At 36.2% G+C, this 20,980-nt stretch overlaps 1 protein-coding gene across 3 annotated transcripts in view; it reads right to left on the bottom strand.

The window, feature by feature from the left end:
* Positions 1-20,980, bottom strand: part of CDH8 (cadherin 8) — a 402,754-nt gene that overhangs the window by 212,331 nt on the left and 169,443 nt on the right. Inside the window, exon 1 of one of the 3 annotated variants that reach the window (XM_009465735.2) lies at positions 3,537-3,624. The exons of the other annotated variants lie outside the window; for them this stretch is intronic. Within the exon in view, the coding sequence (XP_009464010.2) occupies positions 3,537-3,572 (36 nt within the window). The 5' untranslated portion in view covers positions 3,573-3,624. Of the gene's footprint in view, positions 1-3,536; positions 3,625-20,980 lie in introns of those variants that run through there. 3 annotated transcript variants of the gene reach the window in all.

The following is a 20,980-nucleotide window of genomic DNA, read 5'->3' as shown; positions in this document are numbered from 1 at the left end:
CTTCTGAAGATTTTTGCCTAGATCACCTGCCTAAAAGCACCATGAATCTATTCCATGGACAAATGTCTATAAAAATAACTATTTATAAGAATGCCAGGACAGTCAAAATAGTTAATCAGTCACCTGTCGGAAAAATTAAAAATAAATTCACCTATGCAATAGTAGATATCATCATAACTTCTCTGCCATTCTATAAACAGACAAATCTTCTTACTCATGTCCTGGTTTCAGCTGGGATAGAGTTAATTTTCTTCCTAGTAGCTAGCATAGTGCTGTGTTTTGGATTTAGGATGAGAATAATGTTGATAACACACTGATGTTTTAGTTGTTGCTAAGCAGTGCTTACACCAGTCAAGGACTTCTCAGCTTCCCATGCTCTGCCAGGGGCACAAGAAGCTGGGAGGGGGCACAGGCAGGACAGCTGACCCAGACTGGCCAAAGGGTTATTCCATACCACATGACCACACTCAGTATAGAAACTGGGGGAGTTGGCCGGGGGACCGCTGCTCGTGAACTGGCTGGGCATCAATCAGTGGGTGGTGAGCAATTGCATTGTGCATCACTTGTTTTGTATATGCTGTTATCATTATTATTGTTTTCCCTTCCTTTTCTGTCCTATTAAACATCTTTATCTCAACCCATGAATCTTACTTCACCCCCGCTCTCCCCCATTCTCTCTCCCCCATCCTACAGGGCAGGGGGGCAAGCAAATTGCTGCATAGTGTTTAGCTGCCTGCTGGGTTAAACCATGACACCTTGTCTATTCTGCAATTAAAGGAATTTCCTCATTTTGGAACCAGGCTATTGGTCAAACAGCTTACATTTAGAAACCTAAACTTTGGAGATGTTATTTTAAGCTGAATTCTATTTAAAAATATAAAGTTAAAATAATTTTTTTAAGTACCACGTGTCCATACAAACTGTGACTATCACAACTGCTCATCCTGCCTGATGCCCTGGAAAGGGCATCCTATACCTCAACATCATTAACGCCTTCAACAGTGCAGTCATGGCTAACACATCATACTACCCACTACTTTCTTCTTCCATTAACTTAAAATTGCTACATAATTACACATTTTTCAGCAACAGCTGTTCGGGGCACTCCAGCTGATTGTTTATGGGATCTATAGGTTAGAAAACATACATTTGGATATCTTCAGTGTAAGGAATTAAAATTTAGCAGCAAGAACATTGCTTTAGCAGCAAGCAGCCTAACCAATAAGATATTACATAGAGTATGGCATTACATAAAAGATGACATCACTGTAATTTACGAAAGCAAATGGTGATGCTCAATTTTTTCAGATGCTTTTCAGGCATTTACCTTTAGGAGAAGCTACAGATCTGGTACAAGTCTAGTCTAGGCTCAGAAGGGATAGAGTCAAGATTTACTGCTATCTTTAGCTAGCTATCCGGTTGCTAACAGAGTGCAGTTTATGGATTGCCCTCTAGAAGCAATCAGCTCCCCCTTCGCATGGTAAAGGAAGCAAGGCTCCTAACTCAACACTGTTACTTCCACTTCAGGCAGTGACTGTCAGAAAACTACTGGAATTCCCCTTTCCCTCAAGCTGAGCTCAGATGCCTACATGGGATTGGTGTCTTAATGACAAACACTTTCCTGAACTACAGCCTCCACAGTTAGGTGCTAAAAGCAGCTTAAAGGTGTGCAAAGGTTTTGGTTCTCTTGACATGCAGAGAGCAGATACAGCGTACTTTCCCCTTGGCATGCATTTGCCTTTTATTTACTGCTTCAAATAAAAACTATGAAAACTTAGAACAGTTATTCATTGCAAAACTTTACCTGTTTCAGAAATCTAAATTCAATATTTGAAATAGCACAATATATTTTTAATTTTAGAAAGAGAAAGAAAAGAAGCTCTTAAGTTTTTTTTCCTGTATCAGCACATAGTTAATTCTAACAAAGAATACAATTTATCTCGGGGATGAAACCTTTTAACAATAATAATAATACAGCAATAAAACCTCAACAGTCCCAACTCTAGTTTCAGATAGAGGAATATAAACAAATCAAGTAACTTTAATAAGGTCCATTGGATAAAAATAAAAATAGAAGCATATTCAAAGTCTTCCCAATCAGTCCCTGTTATTAAGATTAGCATGCTAGTGTAACAGATCCATCATCTCTTCTTTACACAACTTTCTAAAAAAGATTCATCTTATTCTTACTGACATTCTTATTTAATACTGAAAACAAATATTAAATTAAGATCAAGACATTATCAGAAGGCATTGAGCATTTGGGTTTGGATTTTTAGAGCATAGCTATTTAGCCTCCTTCTCCACTTAGTCTTCCCGTAGAGCCCAAAGCTGTATTCTGATGAATCAGAAGGACTCAACTTAGGGAAATTTACTGTATCCAAAACATATTTTAGACATAGGTGTAGAGAAAGAAAAGCTGCTTTAGTGAACTCCCCTCTTACTAATTACTTTTTCTAAGTAAAAAAAAACATTTCTAAGTCAACACATATCAACAACAGATTTTTAAATCCAATAATCTAATTCTAATGAAGATTAATTTACTTTTCACTTTTATGGGCTTTTTGGATGCAAGCCTTGCTTCCAGTGGAAGCCAATTGCCAAGACTGTCACAAATTAGACAACTGAGAAGTAAGCAGCAAGTTTGTTAATTACTAGGATTAAATTAATGAACTTACTCCCATTAAGCTTATGAGCCATACTGTCTATAGGAGTCTGTGAAAGCCCACAATAGTAACACAGTGATGTCATAAAGCCATTAAGGACACTGATGAGAAATTTTGTAAGGCGGGGCGGGGTGTGTGGTGGAAATAACAACACAAATGTTTTGTGGAAAACAGCATTATTACACAAAGTTAAAAACAGTTAATTGAAAGAATCAAATAAAGATCATTTTAGTCCCAACAAGTTATCAACAAAGTATATTCTCTTCTGAAAGCAGACAAGCATACACTTCAACCATAGTGTTATATGGCAGTCCATGGCACTCCTTAGGTGAGAAATTGTATAAGAAAGTTTTCCCACACCTTAATCTACTTACTACTGAAACCTAGCTACTGGTCTTTCCTTCAGGTATCAAAGTGAAATCAGCATTCATATAAAAATATATTACTAAGGGAATACCATCTAAAAAACCACCACAATACAGTGTTGCTTTCAAGCACTTCTTAACTTAAAAATATGTGAAATTATAAAATCATGAAGTATGACTTATAAAACAAACCCTATTAATCAATTAATTACTCCCAATTAATCAGTTTACACCAGGAAAGACCAGCACTAACACAGAATGAAATCACTACAATTACACAAGGCTAAAAGACTTTTTTTTTCCTCTTTAACACACAAGTTATAACCTCTAAAACCTCTAGGCTCCAGACAATTGGATTTGACATACCAGAGGAACTTTCAGCTTCCCAAAATATTTAAAAAACCCCAATGTTTTCAGAAGAAATAACATCATCCTAACCTCTCTAAAGAAAACACCTCAAGCATATCATTGGTTTAAAAGCAAACAAGGATTATTTTAAACATACCTGTACTCCAAAGGCAGTAGTGAAGCCATCCAACATACTTCCATACCCTGCCTAGAACTGAAGACCACCACTCTGCTATTGATTTCACCTCTCACAAGAGCAAAACCTCTGCTAATCCCCCCTAGCACAGCTTTATAGATTTGAGTGCAGCTGCATTAATCTACTCCAGCTGTGAGTCTGGCTTCAGCTGAAACATATAACCAATTAATACCTATATGCATTGGGTTTACCAGGCAAGGTTTCGGTAGTGGGGAGCTGCAGGGTGACCTCTGTGAGGAGAAGCCAGGGCTGCCCTCAGCTGGTTCCAGGTGGTTCCATAATGAACCTGTCACAGCTGAGCCAATTAGCAAAGCCAGTGGTGCCTCTGGGAAAATATTTAAGAAAGATGAAATCCTATCTATGAAGTGAGGAAATAGTCTTGTAAGTACCAAGGTCAGAGAGGAGGGAGGGAGGGAATGAATATGCCCAGTACTGGAGCAGAGATTTCCCTTTAGAGGGGATTATGATGGTGCACTGTTTCCTTGCAGCCTGTGGGAAGACTTGCTGGAGCAGATATCCACAATGCAGCCCATGGCAGGGTCCTGTGCCAGAGCAAGCAGATGTTTCCTGAAGGAACTGCAGCCTCTGGAGAGGCTATGCTGGAGCAAGTTTATCCTGAAGGACTGCAGTGCATAGAAGGACCCACGTTAGAGCAGGGGAGAAGTGCAAGGAGGAAGGAGCAGCTGAGAGTAGCTGTTATGCAGTGACTGCAGCCCTTATTCACCGTCCCCCTGTGGCACTTGGTGGGGACTGAAGGATTGAAATTGAGCCTGGGAAAAGGAGGGGCAGGGGAGGTGGTTTTGGTTTTGTCTCTGTTTCTCACCATCCAAATCTAGTTTAAGTAGTAATAAATAAAATGAATTATCCCTGAGTCTGTTTTGCCTGTGAAGGTAATTGTAAGTGATCTCCCTGTCTATAGCTCGACCTGCAAGCTTTTTTGTCTTATGTTTTCCTCCTGTCTTGTTGAGATGGGGGAGTTAAGAGCAACTGGGTGGGCACCTGGCAGACTGCCAAGGTCAACCCACCACAATATATAACGAATTATGTACTAAGACACAAGTGCAATATTATTCCCTTAATTGTATGTGATATGCCAAATACATTGTGGCTTATGTATGTAGCTAATGGGTACATTCACCATAATTTTAAGAAGAAAATAGGCAACTGTTCTAATAATGTGACTAATTAGCATTTGCAGTAGCAATTACTATGAGGAAATTATGTACAAAAGCTATGTATTCCATTTCCTTGAAAAGCTGTTTATTATTATTTTTAAAGCTTTCAGAATCCTTTTTTTCTTCCAGGAAGAGTATTTAGATAAATGTAAAAAGGTACTTTTTCTAACTTCATCCTCTCAATAATTAAGGCTTGATATTAATGTTTGGATACTTAAGGTTTGCTATTGCCTTAACTAAGACATAACAGATATTCTATCTATCTTATACTGCTTTTTGAGAGCTTACGGTATGAGTGTACTGATACTGATTAGGTTGAACACAGTGGGAAGAAGTAGAAAGAAGTGTTTTTTTAGTATGAATACAAGAAAATGAGTGGGTGGTGGAGAATAAATCTTTAAAATGGCTACCCTTGGGGAAGAAATAGAAATACAGCAGCATTTTTCTATTTGTCTAACATATTGTCATTGTTTAACCCTGGCCAGCAACTAAGCACCACGCAGCTGCTTGCTCACTCCCCCCTGGTGGGATGGGGGAGAGAACTGGAAGAGTAAAAGTGAGAAAACAACTGGGTTGAGATAAAGACAGTTTAATAGGTAAAGCAAAAGCCATGGACACAAGCAAAGCAAAACAAGGAATTCATTTGCTTCTTCCCATCAGCAGGCAGGTGTTCAGCTATCTCTAGGAAAGCAGGGCTCCATCATGCATAACTGTTACCTGGGAAGACAAACACCATCACTCCAAACACGCCGCCCCCGCCAGCTTCCTTCTTCCCCCAGCTTTATGTGCTGAGCATGACATCATATGGTGTGGGATATCCCTTTGGTCAGCTGGGGTCAGCTGTCCCAGCTGTGTCCCCTCCCAGCTTCTTGTGCACCCCCAGCCTACTCACTGGTGGGGTGGGAAGCAGAAAAGGCCTTGACTCTGTGTAAGCACTGCTCAGCAATAACAAAAACATCCCTGTATTATCAACACTGTTCCCAGCACAAATCCAAAACACAGCCCCATACTAGCTATTATGGAAAAAATTAACTTTACCCCAGTCAAAACTAGCACACATATGGTACAGATAAATGTCTGATGCCTTTAGTGAAACTGCCCTAATTCCCTACAGAAAAGTGTTATCTGTAGTTTTGATCAGTACACAAACATTCAGGTATTAAATACTGACAAGAAAAAAACAGGCAGGTGCTACTTTTGATGTTATTTCAATACCTAACTTCCTGAAGTTAAATAATTTCAAATAAAAAGTGTTTTTCAATTTTACAGATAACTAATAATTAATTACTGAAATAGGTTTGAAGAGCATGGTATCTTCTCCCTTCTCCAGAAATTATTCTATAGCTGTGTTGGATTCCAGTAGGGCTTTTAAAGTAATTTTTTAAAATGCAAATCTAATTTGTTTGCTGTTTTGAGCTTCTCCTGGATGAGTGGGTGGAACTGAGGTAGACATATCCCAGAGAGTGTTATTTTTTTTTTAATATTAAAATAACTATGGAAAAAAAGTCCTGGAACAGAGAGGTCTATCCCAGGCTGTTTACATGGTAAGTTTTGATTCTGTTGTGACTCAAAGAAAACACCCTTTTAGATGATTATACAAGTTGAAATAGTACATTCATTTTAAAAGTTTAATGTCATAATTACTATGATAATCACATTTTCTCTGGTAAAAATAAAAAAAAATAGCTGGATACAGCATTTGAGGATAACACTAACACTATATATTTCAAACAAATAGGTAACATTAATGGAGTCTGTTTCAAACTAAAATTCTTCATGCTGTGTATTTTACCATAGCCAGCTCAGCTTGAAAAGTGTAGATAGGCTCAGAGGCATTTTGTATGCTTCTTCCAGAACTGTCTCTGAGAACTGGAAGAAGATTAAATTTGCATTGCTATTTGTTACACATTTGAACAAAATGTCTGGGTCTCTGATGTTAGAGCAAAAGGTGGTTTCTGGTGTTTCATCTTTGATGTTACAGTGTGTTATACTATTAATTAATGAGGCAAAGCATGCAAGTAAAAATAAAATACAGGTTGGGACGCTTACATTTCTGGGGTGAAATCCTGTAGCTTCTCAAAGCTGATGGAATTTCTGCCTGTGGGTCAGTGAAGCCATGAACCCTGTGATTTTTCACTCTGCGTGTATCTGTTAATATATGTGTGTGTATGTATGCATATATATATATGTAAAATGAAGAAATACTACGGACTGTTTTCTTCCCTCTGACAGTGCTCCTGAGAAGGATATTAGGTATTTGTATATTCACAACCAATATGAACAAGATAAAAAGGGATATGGGGTCAAACCCTGACAGTAATAGTTCAAAGCAATCCTTGGAACAGTGGAAATATGAACACGACCATGTCAAGAAACAAATAATGGCAGAAAACTGCCATCTCTAATTTGAGATTAAATAGAAAATGACATTTTTCCCAATCTGTAGAGAAAGAAGAAGGCTGGAAAACAAAAGGCTATCAATAGATGTGCGTACACTTTTCCTTATATACAAACTTTTAAAAATAAAAATCATTGCATACACTAGAACTTCTGTACTAGTCATAGGTACACTCTGAGTCCATCCATTCAGCTGCGACATTATTCTTCCTTTGTATGAAAATCCCCTGCCTCTAACAAAAAATAATTATCTCACATTATTTAATGAGTCATGCCAATCCTGCTAATCATCTCAGCAAAAGGTTAGCGTGGTGATTTATTTTTACTATTTTACTGCTACTCTGAAATCAGGTGTATTGCAAGTATTTGATGACAGAAATGCTTCTTTCTGAAAATAATTTGTGTGTGTGTACTTCTATATATGTACATTCTGAAATTGTCAGAATTATAACAAAGACTTCATTTCTAAAGGCTTGATGGGTTTCTGCACAGCTGCATGCTGCGCTGCCCATCTTACTAGCATATGTCACCCTACCTGGTAGGAGTTTCTACATCATGATTAATGCAATGATTTTTCCTGTGAGGAAAAAAATCCTGTTGTTCCTTGTTGCTCTAAAATAATTACAACATAAAATGAAAGGGTAGGAGATATTGCTTGTTTGTTTGCATATGTTAAGTAGTACTCATCTTCACAAAAAGCACTTTAAATCCAATATAAAAGTGTCTTATCAAACAGAAGTTACTTTTAAGGATTGCTAATATAATTATGATTTTAAAAATTCTATGACTTACATCCTCACCTAGAACCATAAGTCCTTAAAAGTACGGAATTACGATTTGTAAGAAAAGTACCTACAACTCTTTCTCAGTAATTAAAGATATTTTTTTTCTGTTTGATGTTGAACACAACTTCCAGTGAAAACATGAACAAAACCTTCACAGTAGTACATCCTCAATGTTTAAGATCTGTCCCAGGAATGGTGAAAAAAGTGATGACTATGGAGAGGAAACATAGTTAGGATGACAAAAAACAGCACTGCAGAAATATTAGTAATAAGATTTAGATAAGGAGCTTCAGTAAAATGACTGGGGACAAAGCTGACAAACCCTAGATTTTAAAACAGGTTATGTGGAAGTGGATGAAACGGCTCTTAATTTACTTGTGTACTGACATCTAGCTTGAACATGTTATTTATTTATTTATGGAGCTTTTAGTAACACGAACATTTAAAGCAGTAAAATGGCTATAGGCAAAAGTTACTTACTCAGTTGATATGTTAACTATTTGTTTGCTAATGAAGGTATGAAGAAAAATATGTAGAATTTCAAGACTGGGTTTCAGAGAAATTGCATTAATATTTTAACAGGTTATTTTCCATTCCTCCTGTTCTTTCAGGTTGTCCTCTTAGGAAAATATATTGGCTTTTGCAGTATATAATGGTGCCTTAGACTTTAGAACATCCTGAAGTCATTAGGATAAGTAAATGAAATGGACAGAGAGACAACATTCTCTTAAGAAAAAACATAACCTTATTTTGTTACAGGAAAAACACCTTTTATCTAACATTTTACAGTAATTTACATGGACGTAAGCATAAAAAACTTTAAGACTGTAGTAGAATTAGTGGGAAAAAAGGTGACAGCTATGGAAAATAAATATCACAATGTATATATTTTAGAGAGAGAAAGTACCAAAAAAGCATTTTGGGGAAGTTCCTGCTCAAATGTTAAACAGAAAAGACCTGGAAACTCGGAAGATTATTACTCTAAGAAGATCAGCCACAAGGTTGTTTTTTTAATTATTTCTCTGCCTATCTATGAAAGTTTTCTGATAAATGGTCCAACAATGTAAAAAACCTAGTTATTCAGTGCTGTATTGCTGTTCCACAACATAGGGATAGAACTGTCACAAATTAAATTTCTTTTTTGACCCCTTATGTGTCTCTCAGTACATTATGGGAATAAAAACATCCAATAACATAAAAAAGGAAAAGTAAACTGCATCAGAAAGGGGACTATCCAAGTAAAGACAAAAAAAGTTCATCTGAGAACAATAAATGACAAATCAATAGTAACCTTCCATTGTACTCTTTATGTTTGGATTTACTAAGAAAATGGCACTAAATACTTCTGTAAATGGCTTCACGTAAGTACTTGAACCGTATTTCTACGTTTTGTTATGTGTGTGTAATGATTAGCGACTCAAAATCATAAGAAGTATTTAAGAATAAAGAAGGTTGGTGCTACTACATTCTGCCTTAATTTTGAGAAGAATTTTTCACATTTTACTTTTTTAATCTATTTATTACTTTTAGCTCCCTTTCCACAATAACATAAATAATACTTCTCACAGAAGTGTAATGATGTTTATTTTTGTAAAAAAATCATTAATAAACTAATTAAAGGTTAACAATGGGAAAAAATCTATACTCAGATGAGATCTATTTTTCTTTTCTGAAATAGTTTTGTTACTTACACTGTAGTGCAACAAACACAACTCAGAGAATGGGTTTTCAAGCGTAAAGAATATAGGATCATTGGTTTTGAATCACACTTTTCAAATCTTTCCCCATCTTAGATGGACATAATAGTTCAAAATGAAAAGTTATTTTCTGGTTCTGAGCCAAATTTGCCATTATAGCAGAGAATAAAAAATGCCCATTAAATTCACAAGAAGGTTTGTCTTTTTACATTTCCAGAAAAGTTTTGCAGGCTTTCATATTTAGGTTACATTTTGCACTTTAATCTGAATTTTTCCAGGCTTTTCTCAACTAAAACATCAACTCTTTCAACATTAATTCGTTAATAACCAGCATGCCTGTGACATAACCTCCTTTCTAGTATGTTGCTGTTACTGTCCTGCCCTTTGTATTGACTATCCTGCCTTGGATTTGTTTCCTCAGCATATTTCTTTGCCTTACTATGCATTTCTTCTTCCTAATTATTTAAAATGTAAATCAGCCAATACATTTGAAAACAGGTTAGGAACCTGATCTTTTGTGCACCTGCATTTATATCTCTAATTCCCAAAGTCTCGTCATTCATATTTGCCCTCTGTCACCGAGATCCAATCAAGTTCTGCGTCTGTGAGCTACTCATAATTTGTAACTTACCGATCTTGCTGATTAGTCATTTGTATTTTTAGATTGATTTAGATAGATTAGTCTTTTGAATATTTTCACCATATATATAAAGTGATTTCTTAAATGCTCTAGTAAATTGCAGCTAGGGATTTCCCACTCAATGCTTTACAAAAGGAGAATTTATAAAATGTGTTGCAGTGATTTCTCTTTGATAAATGTATCCAGATGATCCATAATCAAATAGTAACCCTCCATAGGTTTTCTTACCATAATACCTGATAAACCTTTCTATTACTTATTGTATCCAAACTCAAACTTTCTTTATTGTATCCAAACTCAAACTTTCTTATCTGGTCCTTTTATATATAAAAAAGGAATGTTCTCCTTATTTTTCCTCACAACTTCTCAAGTGAAATTTTATACATCCTCTTACTCATATCGGGACCTAGGAACAAATTTTGCATTATGAATTTCTATAGCAATGCAAACTTCCATTGATTCTTGAAAGGGCACAATGATTGAGCTAGGAGAACTAGATTAAAAAGACAAAGTAATTCTAACACCTTATTTTCCTCATAACAGGATACGCATTTTCTTTAGGTAAAGAAAAGCCTGCACCTTGTTCTGGGACACTACTATTAGAAATGACATCTACTTCCTGTTCACACTAACACCTATGAAAGTAACATGGCCTTTTGTTACGGTTGTTTCTAGTCACCTGAAGTTTTGTTACTGTCAGTCTTCCCCAGTCTTCTTGAGGGTGGGCTAGTAATGTGAAGCATCTTTCAAATGACTATAAATAACAATCCTGCATTTATGGTGAACAATTTATGACAGGTAACACAGCAGTCATATTAATCTGCCAACCCAATAGTCAAAGCAATCTTGACTCAGTGGCCCATTGAAAAATGGATAGTAAAGTTGATAACCTTGTGTAACAATGACTGTGACTAGACTGGGCCTGTTCTTATTACCTCCATAGATAGTATAAATGTACTCTGCACACAATGTAAATGTAAAAAATGTAAAGATAAAAATTCAACAAAAGTTGAGATAAAGGAAAAGGCAGCTAAAACATATTGTAACAGGAATCCAACTACATATTGGGTCTCATTACTTATCTAGGTTCACTTGCCTTGAACACAGAGCTGCCAGTTTACACTTTCTAATCAGTACTACTTCTCGCATGGTGCTAAACTTTAATTTGACCATCACTGCTGCTGTTCTATCACTAGCACAACTGAAGTAATTCATTCAGTTATGGCACCATCTAACTAACACAGCATAAATCAGAAGAAAGTAATTACTATCTGCTATCTATTCTGTGTAATTCCCTGGATGAGTATCTGTACTCAATTGTTAATATAATCCTTTTATTTTTTCCAAAATGGGCTCATATCTCCAAAATCATTGATTGTGTTCTTAAAAAAGTAACCGCACAGCACCTCAAAGATTCCCATTAAAAATCTGTATGACAATTTTAGAAGAAATGTTTCTTACTCTCTTTAGCTGACCATTTTTGCAGTTGAACAGTAAAATTGCAAAAGTCATTCCAGTTTGCTAAACTATGAACATCAGAGAAAGTTTAATCCTTTAAACAGATACCTCACTCTTCTCAATGATTCCTATGTCCTTTTGTCCTTTATAAAATATCTGAGAATGTATATATAACCATGATTTTTCTCATGCCCAGTTTTTCCAGTACATTTATTTTCAGTGAGCTAGCACCAATGTCCATTTCTATTGCAATTTCAGCCACTATTACCTGTCTATTTTCAAGTACCAAATATTCAAATCCACACACATTGAGTTTCAACAAAACTGTCCTATGCAGTCCTTGTCCTCCTGGATTCCTTTACACACAATTATGTGCTTTTTCCCTTCCCTGGATAGTATGACAATGCTTAATTCATGCCCACTAATTCAGCTCCAAAACAATAATCTAGAGTTAAAAGACTTTCTTTAATATTGAATTTCTTAAGCCAAATTCTCCTGAGAAACAGCTCGTTCTGCTTTTGTAGTCTACGTCTGTTCCATCCTAGAAAAAGGATAAGCCTATTCTTAAACCAGTGCTCAGGTAAGTTCTGACATATTTTACCCATCACTGATCAAGCACTTCATCTAATTAGCTCTCTAATGAACTACTCAATTGCAAAGCTACAGGTATGCTGCATCTTTTTTCTAAACTCCTCAATAGGAAACCTTTTAAAAATATACCACACAAGTAACAAAATTCCTCTTTTTTTTTTTTTTTTTCCTCTTTTACTATCTATAAGGATGGGAACTTACCAATGTGTATTGCTCCAGGTTTAGCGGACCCTCTTTCCTCTTACACAAACCCCTGTATGTGTAGTAACTATTCTCAAGCATCTAGCTGTATATCCCATAACCTCTGCCTACAAAATAGGGGCAGAAATAGAATAGAAGTTATAAATTGGATTAAAGTAGGTAAGATAAACAGCAGTATTCCTCACTTGCTGTTGTATTGGGGCAAGGAAGTGTTATGTGTTATCATTCAAAGCTGGCATTTTATGTGCTTTGTGTATAGGTCTGCAAAGGACTTGATTCCTCAGCTGCTTCAGTAATCACTTCTTTTTGTTGTGGCTTTATACCAGTCCATTAGACCAGCAACAATAAAGACTGGAGATAAAAAGTCTGAACTCCACACTTCAATGAAAGCCCCTTAAACTGTAGCACACTAGTAAACTTTACCATTTCATGCAAATCATGTCTTGCAAAATACTTCTGGCTTGCACAATCATTGGCTTACCCAATGACTTCTGATGAGCTATTAGCTGACCTGCAAGGAGCCAGCTAAGCTGTCCTCTGTATATCTGACTTGATGTGTCTGCCAAACTACATTACCCATCTGGCTGTGCAGACTTCTCTGTGTATACTGTTTGACACACAAAAGCAACAGGTCTTCTGCAGAAGAGCTAGAGTCAAACAACTTTTCTAATAAGAAAAAATAAAATTGTGAGCATCACCAGTTGCTATGAAAGTTGAAGAGTACTCAGAATTTCTGAGGAGCAGGCTATTATTTCAAATTCTAAACATGAATTTCAGAGTCTACCTTTTAAGTCCTTTTTAAATACCTCATTTTTTAGAGTAGTAATAGAAAAAACTAGCCAAAACATCAGATTGTAGGAATATTATTTAGGTGATTAATACTATGGAACAGTGCAAAAAGCCAGTCAAAGGCAGCTGTAAAGCACACGACATGCTTAACAAGAAGCCACAGGCAAGCTTTGAGCGCAAATCCCCTAATCCTATTGATCCTGCTTCTGAAAAAAAGTGAAGCTCTTCTGTGACTCAGAAGGGTGACAATATACAGTAAGTGCACACGGCAGGCAATGTATGCTTCAGGGAACTTAATCACGTCACCTTCTTCATTACTTGAAAAATCACTTCTATCAATACTCAAGCCACATCCTCACTGACTGCTGCTGTTTAAGATGCTGTCAATCTTCCCATATGATTTTGTGAACCAAACAAATTCCAAGTCATTTAAAGGTGTTATTATCTCTGCTGATAGCATTACCCCATTCAGGAGTTGCAGAAATAGGAAAATAAAACTTATTTCAATCCTTTTGTTCTGGCAGTTTCTTAGTCTCCCAACATAAAAACATAAGGTTTCAACCCAGAATTGGAGACTGAGTAAGTATTTAAACATATTCTCATAGACATAAATCTGCTCATAGCATTCAACCAGGAATATATTTCTATTATAAATCAAAGAAAAGGTTATTTATTTTTTTCTTTATAGATGCAATTATCTTTGAAAGCAGGCACTTCATTCATACAGATTATCTGACATGCTAGAACAACCTGTTTGGTTAATTTTTCTGTAGATTTTACCACTTGGGTTTATACACGTTTCCCAGAAGAATGTAAATTCTCCTCCCTAAAGCGATCGTTATTACTCCTGTCAGAGATTACTATTGCTTTACATGGTTTGATATATCACTCAAACCACAAAGTCATAAAAAAATTTATTGTTGATTCTGATTTGATTAAAAGTTGTGTTCAAAAACGTCTCCCTTTGTGAGAAGAGTTTTATCAAAAGCTTTTTTCCACCTGTACATTGCTGTTTTTATTTTTCAGAACTTGAGCGATACAAAATGCTTATCAAAATGGAGGCTGAAATTATTGTGTTAATGGCAATTTCAATTATTATTCTGGTTAAACTGGCAAGCTATCAGCAGTAATCTAGATTCCTAAGTGGCTGTTTCAGAAAAGAAGAAGATTTTTGGTTTATGGAGGAAATCTAGGAAGAAGATTGTAAATACATTCTGGCCCTTGAATAACAAGCAACAGTTATCGTGTTGTCATAACAGCAAGAAAGCAACAAAATGTGATTTTAATAATCATAAAATATCCTTAGCTCCCTAACTCTCAGAGAAAATAATGTGCCCTTGTGTTTCACATTCTTAATTCTTTCTGTCAAACTCAAGATGGGTGTAAAAAATAAAATAAAAAAAAATCTCTGCTCTTTCATGTCTCTACCCACAATGAGCACACACACACAAAAAGTTAAAAATTGTAGTAATGACGAGGTACTTGTCTGCCAGGTATACTGTGAGTAATTATTTGCATATGCAGCAAAGAAATTGGGCAATTAATTATTCCCACTTACTATCCTGGAAAGAACAGAGAACCATAAAAAATAAGGAGAGGAAAAATTTGAGATGATGATTCATCTGTTTCTTGACTCAAGGCACAATCAACGACTGGCAAGCAATATAAAATATGCATAAAACAACATGACTAAAATTATTGTTCATCTTGTTACTGCATGTTCTTTTTTACCTTGCATTAATTTTAACTATAATTTAAATAAATATAAAATGCAGAAAACATATCTGCTTGATACAGTGGAAAGATACAAGTTCAGTTGCAGGAATGGCAAAGAAACTGTAGTCTGCAAAAGGAACGTGTTGTACGTATGGTTTTTGCACACTGAGATAAATGGATGGACCCAGAATCAAATCTCTCAGGTAAAAGATGCTGTCATCAGAGATTGGTGGGAAACGAGGCTACAAAAACATCATCATGTTTCCAGAAGACGGAAGATTGTCAAAGAAATTACCAAGTGGCAATTTTCTATGACACCTCACTGCTCTCTGGAGCAGGCATTACATCATAGAATCACAGAATCATAGAATTATTTAGGTTGGAAAAGACCTTTAAGATCATCGAGTCCAACCATTAACCTAGCACTGCCAAGTCCACCACTAAATTGTGTCCCTAAGCACCACATCTACAGGTCTTTTAAATACCTCCAGGGATGGGGACTCAACCACTTCCCTGGGCAGCCTGTTCCAATGCTTGACAACCTTTCTGGTGAAGAAATTTTTCCTAATATCCAATCTAAACCTCCCCTGGCACAACTTGAGGCCATTTCCCCTCATCGTATCACTTGTTACGTGGGAAAAGAGACTGACACCCACCTCGCTACAACCGCCTTTCAGATAGTTGTATCATCCTTCACTGGAAGATCTGATTTGTAGTAGTCAGATGTATAGACACAAAGTTCAATTAGTAATTTCAGCCTATTCTGAAAAGGCACAAGCAGCTTGCTTCAGTGTATCTCACATAGTCCCGGTGTTCAGCTACACTGCTGGTAATTTTTTCCTACATTTCCTTATTTCTATATTTCTCATATAATCATACTGATGATTAGTTAAGCATGTAAAATTGGGTTACCATGCCTTTGAGCAACTGAGGACCTTAATTCACCACCACCACCACGCTGCCTCCTCCAGAGTCAAACATAACAACTGTTTGCATGACAGAAAACATCATGTAAAATAAATGCTAGAGAAATTCTGGGTAAGCAGGCCACTACTAGAGCTGGTGGGTAATTTGTAGGAAATAATCACAGAGGCAAATTTAACCTATTTTCAAGCTTTTTTTTTCACTGGTTTGCAATAATTGATCCTTCTTTAGCAAAGCTGCAAATTATACCAGAAAATACAGTGCAAATAGAAATTAACTCTTACAGAACATTAAAGTTGACATTTAAGGGACATTCTAATAGAAGTTTGAGTGCAAGGATGCTTCCAGAGATTTATTCAAAAAGGTCATAAAAACAGTCATAAATTTGCTTTGAAATTTAAATGAAAACTCACAGCTTTATTTTTGCACTGTTCACTCACTGATCGTTAGTGCTAATAATCACTTGACATGAAATTTGGCTATGACACTAAGGCTAGCAGTCAGGCTGTTAGAAGAGTTCAATGAAAACTCCAGTGCCTACAAGTGGCTATTAGTTTAATGTCCTGTTGGAAAAGCAGTACCTTCGTTGCCCTTTAATGCCAGGGTAAGACACTCTCTTCAGAGTTCACTTATTGAATTACCATTACTATTTTTTACAGTCTATTTAATGACTATTCCCTGCACAGATTTCACTTCTGTTTGGCAATGATGGATTGAGGGTCTTAGAAATTCTCTGTACTGCATTCTACACCCCACAGAAGCTCAGTGTGTAGTGGAGCTCTACATGAAGAAACAGGTTGGAGCTGAGATGGGGCAGAAGTTGACTGTGTCAGAAAGACCAAAGAAATCATCTCCATCATCTCATTTTAGTCCTGTACTGTTTCAGTTGGGTTTTTTTTCCCTTTTTTTCTTTTTTCCTTTGTTAACAGGCTGTCCCAGGGGAGTCAGATGTTTCTGTAACCATTTAAGAGTGCTTGGTAGATCTGTTCATTGGAGCTGACACTGAACTCTAACTATACAGTAATCACTTCAGTATCAGCACTGAAATGTTTTCAAAAACTCTATTTGCAAGTCCTTTATACTAAAACTAAAGCAACCATACTAAGGTAAAGGAAACAAAATGGGAAAACAGCAGTTCACCAGAAAATGCATGGATTTCAGTTTTTTTTTATTTGTTCCTCTATTTCATTTTCACAAGATCACTCCCTTACTTAGTCTTTCTAAACTAAGCTTCACTCTGAGTGGAATTTCCAGAGGAGTTATAAACCCCTGAAAAATAGGGTTTATAACAGAAATATTGACAGCTGGCTCTTAACAGTAGCAGAGTTACCTGCCACTGCTATAATATAGTAGTCTCTAACTACTCTAATTCTGATGAAAAGTTACTGTAATGTGACTATCTATACTAGGCCACATCATTTTTCTTCTTTATGGGCCTCATTATGGTAAGGAAAATGTATGTCCCTCTAGAGAAAGCTGGTAAAAGAGGATCTAAGTACTTATAAGCTATGTTTCTTTTACATTGGTGCCTGAATGTAAGGCTAGAAGATCTAATATGCTTACTATAATGAGAAACATTATCAACACTCCTCAGAAAATGCAGACTTAGATGTGGTACAGAATTCTAACATAAGTTAATCTATAGTGCCTTTTATCTTGAAGGATTCCTGAGCGTTTTAATAAATAATGTCCCTGGGCAACATTCACTCATCCCAAAACACACAGCCACCTGTAGGATGGACAAAGCATCCTTTCTCCATCTTCAATACTGTAACTATCTTCATGCGCACAGAGGAGGAGGGAAGCAGAAAACGGGTTCTCAGTTGAACACAGAGCTTTACATAGAATATATTCCTAAAATTAACTACCAAGTGGGAGGCACAACAGTTTTGCATCAAATGGTCTCCAGATACTTCCTAGAGGTACATCAAATAATTCTTTACAGTGAACCAACTGCATATTTTTTTTTATTAGAAAACAGAATTCATAGTGTTTATTCTGTTATTCTTGTTATGGAGCAGCACTACAATCACACAATGCCCACAATGCCTCTGTTATAACTGTGCAGTTGGACTTGCTATTTTTTGTGCTACTGGGGGGGGGGGGGGAAGGGAAAGGATGCAGATATTATTTTGCAAAAAGGTAAAATGAAAAAATATATTTTACATGAACATTACCAATATGTTTAAGTACTCTTTCTTCACACTTGTATTTTTCTAGTATTAAATTAGAGATTTTTGATTTAATGTTTGTGTTCACGAATACTATGTGTTTATATGTGTGTTAGAGGGAGGGAGAATTTATGCACATAAACTGTCATTTCAAGGTCAGATTGTGAAATGCAATTGCTATTAATGACAGTAAACAACAGAGGTGGATAAATATGGGTAGCTTTTAGCAGATGAGCAGCTTAGACCATTGCTTAATATTTTTTAGAACAAACAAAAGTTTTTGCTATGCAGTAGAAAACAGCAGCAAAGACAGAGCAAAGTCAAAGCTATAATCAGAAATTACTGTGATTAAAAAAGAATAAATCAGATGGATATAGGAGATTATGACCATCTGTATATTTTTGCCACACACATCACTCCTATCCTTGCTTAAGGCCCCAAAAAATCTCATCCCCAACATATTTGCCTAGGAATATATCCTATTTCAGCCTTGTGGGGTAACTTCCATTCAACAAAACATGCAGCTCCAAAAAAGGTTAGTCAATATTAACAGCTAGTCAAAAAAGGAATTACTAGAAGGAGGTGGAAGGTGCCTTTTTTCTACAGTACATCACCTTGCAAAATCCTCTTTTGCATGAGGTGAAACTTTCTTAAACATGAATTATCTGATAGCATATCTGTAACTCACTGGTCTGGCTTGGTCAAACACACGTGATATACTCAGTCAATACTCAGACATTCGTATCTAACACAGAACATGATAACTACCTGTACAATTCAAACAGAGTGAGATGTAAGTATAATGTTAATTGTATTTGTACACAAAAAGCATTAGTTATCCATTCTGGCTGAGAATCAAATTTTTGCCCATAGTAAAGCAAACACAATTGTGTGTTAATTTTATTTTGTCTTGCTCTGAAAATGGAGCTAAAAGCAACCTAACTCTCTCTTTCCATCCACTTGATGGTGCTGTTCCCAAAATACATACTACATAGTGAAAATGAATAAATGAAATCCATAACTTATTTCACTCCTAGAAAATATGGTGAATAACCAATCAATTTTCTTAGTGTGCTTAGATACAAAAGCTGAAACATTCTATCGTTCCAGTTTCCTGCATTTTCAATTAAATGCAGCAATTTTTTTACCCTCTCCCAATGTATGACCAAATCTTTTAATCTTTTCTTAAATTGCATAGCCATGTGACACAGTCAGTAAGCTCACCTGCATAATTAGGATGACTCATCTAACAAAGTTTGGCAGATCAGCATTTTGAATGGAAGATTTGAATTTTTGCCAGAAAAGGAGACTGCAAATTTAAACCCTGATCTTCAACAACTGAAATATTTGAGAACTTTCATATGCACCCTCTCTGTATGCAAAAGATCAAACCATGCATATTTGGGTTGCGGCTACATTTGGGGGAGTATCAGTGGCCAGCTAAAAGTATTAAGGATATAGGACTACATAATGTCAGCAGGGCACATCAATGGTCCAGTCAAATAGATTATCTAAGTAGTATGTATTATGCAGCAAAATCAGGAGGCTTATACTGGAAACCATGCTGTAATAAAACATATCTAATGAGCTAGAATTAATACAATGTAATGTACGCATGCACAGCATAATGGGATCTTGCAGAGATCAAAAAAATATGAACTATTTGTTGTGATTCCTAGCAACAGAATTACTTCCCAGAGTTTTTTCTATAGCAAGAGTAAAAAACTCAGGTACTTAAATTACTGAAAACTTGGTATGAAGGTCCACATAAAATAAAATATTGTTGCTTTTAAATAAAATCAAGCAAAAATATTTTTAGATCTTGGGTACTTTACATTTATTAATAAATGTTTTATGAAGTTCCACCACAGATGCTATTTAAACATGTGATAAGCCTGAATAATTAGTCTGCAGCACACATCACGAATAAAACAGATTACTTGGAAAAAAACGCAAAAATGCCAGGCTTGCCTAAGACACAAAATGAGGATCTGAGATGAGGCACTGAAATGACATTAACCTTGATTAAGGTTACTGCCTAAAACTGATTGTCAACACAGGATCTTTCAATGCATTACTCGTATTCCTGTTCTTATATTTCATCTTAATCTGAATGAAATTTTAATGCACTTTTAAAAAATACGTTAATAATTACATGGAAAAAGAAAGTGTCAGAATCAAATATAAATTCTTCACATGGTAATTTTCTCTTCACATTTCTCTCCCCTCTGCAGTGGCTTTATTCCATTAGAGCAGGGCTTGTCCATAACTGTCAGGCTATGTACAACAATTTCAGGAAGAGTTTTTTGGGTCACTCAGCTTTGACCGTCTTGGATCTTGTTGTTTTGTGCGAGAGCTGGGTATCTGACAGGCTGACATGATTACTACTGTGTTTTCTTCTGCCTTTTTTAAGCTTATCTGCAAGATACACTGTCTCTAAGACCCTGCCCTGCTAACATCAGCCTGACAAAATCCATCCTGTTAGTGACTGATTACCCTCCCTGCCAGGCTGAAATGATCAATGAGCAGATGGACTTGTCAGACAGTTCTTTAGAGATCTCTGTGGCAGCATCTGCAGCAGTGTAATGGTGGAAAGAAAAACAATCTAGGGACCTGCTCCTTCTCTTCTAGCATGCACATGTGGTCTTTTACTACTCCAGAGCCAGTGGCTCTTCAACCTGGCTGGAGAACTGGCTTTAGATCTTTGTGCTTTAGAATGCAAAGTTTATGCAGTAACTTTGTAGATGCACACAAAACTTAAATGCATTACAAATCTGCCCATCAGCCAGGAAGTACAACCCCATACGTTCATTACTTTGTGCAACTGCATTAGTACTTTAGTTTTAATCATGACTGCACTT

This window comes from Nipponia nippon, unplaced genomic scaffold (assembly GCF_047370975.1).
Source record: "Nipponia nippon isolate SJK-2023a ecotype South Korea unplaced genomic scaffold, ASM4737097v1 scaffold_7, whole genome shotgun sequence".
In the NCBI taxonomy this organism is placed as follows: Eukaryota; Metazoa; Chordata; class Aves; order Pelecaniformes; family Threskiornithidae; genus Nipponia; species Nipponia nippon.
This window is presented reverse-complemented; position numbering and strand designations above follow the sequence as displayed.